The sequence below is a fragment of the Bison bison genome, unplaced genomic scaffold (assembly GCF_000754665.1).
Source record: "Bison bison bison isolate TAMUID 2011002044 unplaced genomic scaffold, Bison_UMD1.0 scf7180017853896, whole genome shotgun sequence".
NCBI classification, from domain to species: Eukaryota; Metazoa; Chordata; class Mammalia; order Artiodactyla; family Bovidae; genus Bison; species Bison bison.
The window spans coordinates 4245-7941 of NW_011484469.1; the positions used below are offsets into that span (position 1 = coordinate 4245).

The 3697-nt window shown below is 37.6% G+C and overlaps 1 protein-coding gene across 1 annotated transcript; it reads left to right on the forward strand.

Moving 5' to 3' along the window:
- The first annotated feature begins 1032 nt into the window (after positions 1–1032).
- Positions 1033–3477, forward strand: LOC104999897 (copper-transporting ATPase 1-like). The gene is made up of 2 exons (XM_010855527.1): positions 1033–1798; positions 2179–3477. The coding sequence occupies exons 1-2, from the start codon at positions 1704–1706 to the stop codon at positions 2453–2455; spliced, it is 372 nt and encodes a 123-aa protein (XP_010853829.1). The 5' UTR covers positions 1033–1703; the 3' UTR covers positions 2456–3477.
- The last annotated feature ends 220 nt before the right edge of the window (positions 3478–3697 follow it).

A 3697-nucleotide genomic window follows, 5' to 3' on the forward strand; every position in this document is an offset into this window, starting at 1 on the left:
ATACTGAAGTGGGTAGCCTATCCCTTCTCCAGTGGATCTTCCCCACCAAGGAATTAAACCAGGGTCTCCTGCATTGCAGGCAGATTCTTTACCAACTGAGCTATCAGGGAAAATCAGTAATTTAAGTTTTCAGCATTTTCATTATGCCTTAAAATGTATTATCATTCAGACAGGTTTATTTTATTTTACCTTTTTTTCCCCTCCAACTTTGTATTTTGAAATTTTCAAACCTACAAAAATAAGGGAAAAAATGATATAATAAAATCTGTGTACCCTTCGCCTAAATTCACAGTTAATATATCTTGCCACATTGCTTCATCTCTTTCTCCATATGTACTTATTTACTTGGTCATTTATTTTTTTTGCTGAAGAGAATAAATTTACCTTTAATCTCACTACCCAAATACAACTATTGTTGGTATTTTAGTTTGTACATATCTTTCTGATCTTTTTTACTCTGTATCAGTTTTTATCTTGTTTCATTGTTGTAATTATAACACATAGAGAATGTTCGTAATGTTTTAAGATACCAACAGTTTTTTAGGTTGGGGAGCCAGGGGTGTGTGTATGTGTGTGAGAGAGAGAGAGATTGAACAAAAGAATATGACCCCCCCAAAAAAAAGAATATGAACCTCCAAAAAGCAGGTTAGAGTTATTTAATAAGCATCTGATCATCCCTGTTACCTAGGGGCTTGGTAGGTGTTAACAATAACATGAGAAAAATAGTTATCAGACTTCCCTGGTGGTCCAGTGATTAAGAATCCTCCTGCCAATTCAGGAGACACGGGTTGAATCTTCCCTGGTCTGGGAAGATCCCAGATGCTGTGGAGCAACTAAGCCCATGAGCCATAACTACTGGAGCCCACGCTTCTCGACTGCTGAAGCCATCACAGTGAGAAGCCTGCACACTGCAGTGAAGAGTAGCCCCTGCTTGTTGCAACTAGAGAAAGCCCATGTACAGCAATGAAGACCCAGCACAGCCAAAAATAAATAAAAATTAAATATTTTTTTTTAAAAAGAAAGAAAAATAGTTATCACATTTTGTTCTCTCTGGTTAGAGAGCCAAAGATGAACATGAAGAACATGAGAACAATTACAAAGCTGGTTATCAACAGGGAAACACAGATACAGAGAAGACACAGTAGAACAATCAAAGTCCAGGGAGATTAATTCATGGAGCAAATTATTTTTGAAAAATTATACAAGTAATATATGGTCACTGTAGAAAAAGTACAAAAATACAGATTAGCACATAAAAAAACTACAAGTGCAGTAAGTCTATCTCATCTCTATCATTTGAACAAATTTTAAAATGTCTGTCAAAACCAAGTGTAGATAAGTTTGTAGAATATGAACTCTAATACACTACTGGGGGGTTTGTGATCTGGTATAGCCACTTTGGAGAACAACTGAGAAGCATCTACCTAAAGTTGAAGGTGTGCCCATGTTATAATCCAGCTGTTTCACCTCTAGGTATGTACCCTAGGGAAGTTCTCAAACAGGGGGACATGTACAAGAATGTTCACAGCAACACTCTGTTAGTGAAAAATCGGCAACGACATAAATCTGTACCAACAGGAGGATAAATTGCTGATTAAATATTGAGGAAGGAAATGATTTGTATATATGTATTAGGAACACATTGGTAATGTGTTTAGTACTGTCTGCTCTAATTAATCCAAACTTATTTTCTAGGAGTTTTTATGCCCATTGGTTTGGTTTTGCAACCCTGGATGGGATCTGCTGCAATGGCTGCTTCATCTGTTTCAGTAGTACTTTCTTCACTCTTCCTTAAACTGTAAGTATAATGGCTTGCTCACGCTTCTCTTTTGTATTCCTTTTATCACCCACAGTCAGTCTTGCTAGGTTTTATTCTTGTATTGATTAATGATAAGCCCAAACTGTTTTTAATAATAAATATTAATTTTATGTAATTATCACCTTGTGTAGTCTATACAGAGCAACCACAAGCACTGCGGGGTGTAAAATCTAGTGCACTGGCTCTGAGAAGTAGGATTCTGATCATGTGACCTCACACAACTCCTTTTGAGCTAAATTCGTAGCAGGGGCCACCTTTATACATTTCATACTATCCAAATCTCTTTTCATTTTTGAATGTAACAAGCACCTGGTTCACATTTGATTATTTCAAACTAGTATACTTTTGCATCTTTCCAGTTACAGGAAACCAACTTATGAGAATTATGAACTACATGCCCGAAACCAAATGGGACAGAAAAGTCCTTCAGAAATAAGTGTTCATGTTGGAATAGATGATACCTCAAGAAATTCTCCTAAACTGGGTTTGCTGGACCGAATTGTTAATTACAGCAGAGCCTCCATAAATTCACTACTGTCTGATAAACGATCACTAAACAGCGTTGGTACCAGTGAACCTGACAAGCACTCACTCCTGGTCGGAGACTGCAGGGAAGATGACGACAGTGCGTTGTAACAGACCACAGAGAATGCTGCTAGATGATGTTGTCCTGCACTGACACAGTATTCATGATCACCTTAGCTTTTTAAAATATTGCAAGGCTTTATGTTGGTCTCATGCTCTCATTTTAGGGAACCTATTTGAATTGCATTTGTCTGATGGCAAAAATATCTTTTTCAGGGCATCAGCTCAGAACCTAGCTTTATTGAAAATGAAATTCCAGTATTTTTTGTTTTCACTAGCAACAGATAAGGTAGAGCAGTGAGGTTTACAAGTCCTACAGCTGAAGATGCTGAATTGCTGCTGAAGTCATAAATAATTTTTTATTTGACTAAAAGTTCAAGAAAAGATAATTAAACATTGTAAAATTTGAGTGCATAATCTTGAGATTCTTGAGCCCTTCTCCCTGCCTGCCAGATTGGGGAGCAGTGGCTTTCAAAGCACTGTATAAAACATCTAGTTTTTGAAGAAAAACAGTAGAAATTGTTTAAAAATAGACGTGCCTTATTTATTACAGGCTTTCTTCCCCTCTTATTCTCCCTGCATCTTGGTCTTTGTGGTTGCTTTCTTAGATGCCCCAGTGTGTTTACTTTTGTTATGTTCTTTCAAGTGAGCTAGTGTAGATAGCTTCTCATTGACAAAAGTAACTGACAACTTTTCCAGTACCTTCTTTGTTTCTTTGTCTTGTAGCTCAAAGACCTTAAGGGCCTATATAGTTCCCTGCTTCCCATCTTTCCACTATTAAAAAAAATAGATCAGATTCTTCCTTCAGTGACTCCTTAGCTCTGTGTAATCTTTCAGTTCATTCCTGCTGAGTTCAGCTATAAGTTCTTAGTGTTGTCTGTCAGCCTTGGTTCAGAAACTTAAGATTTTGTGCCACTTCTACAATTGATTTTTTTCCCAAAGATTGACACTACCATCTTTAACATATACTGGTCATAAAGTTACCTTGTTGTTATTCTTGCTGTTCTTCAGTCACTCAGTCACATCTAACTCTATGCCACCCCATGGATTGCAGCATGCCAGATTTCACTGTCCTTCACCATCTCCCAGAGCTTGCTCAAACTCATGTCTATTAAGTCGGTGATGTCATCCAACCATCTCATCCTCTGTCGTCCTCTTCTCTTCCTGCCATGAATCTTTCCCAGCATCAGGGTCTTTTCCAGTGAGTCATTTCTTTGCATCAGATGGCCAAAGTATTGGAGCTTCAGCTTCAGCATCCATCCTTCCAATGAATATTCAGGACTGATTTCCTTT

Bases quoted from the DNA above. Each gene is read 5' to 3' on its own strand.
- LOC104999897 (XM_010855527.1), top strand. From the start codon at position 1,704: ATGCCCATTGGTTTGGTTTTGCAACCCTGGATGGGATCTGCTGCAATG. The intron at 1,799-2,178 runs GTAAGTATAATG...GCATCTTTCCAG, and splicing joins TCTTCACTCTTCCTTAAACT to TTACAGGAAACCAACTTATG.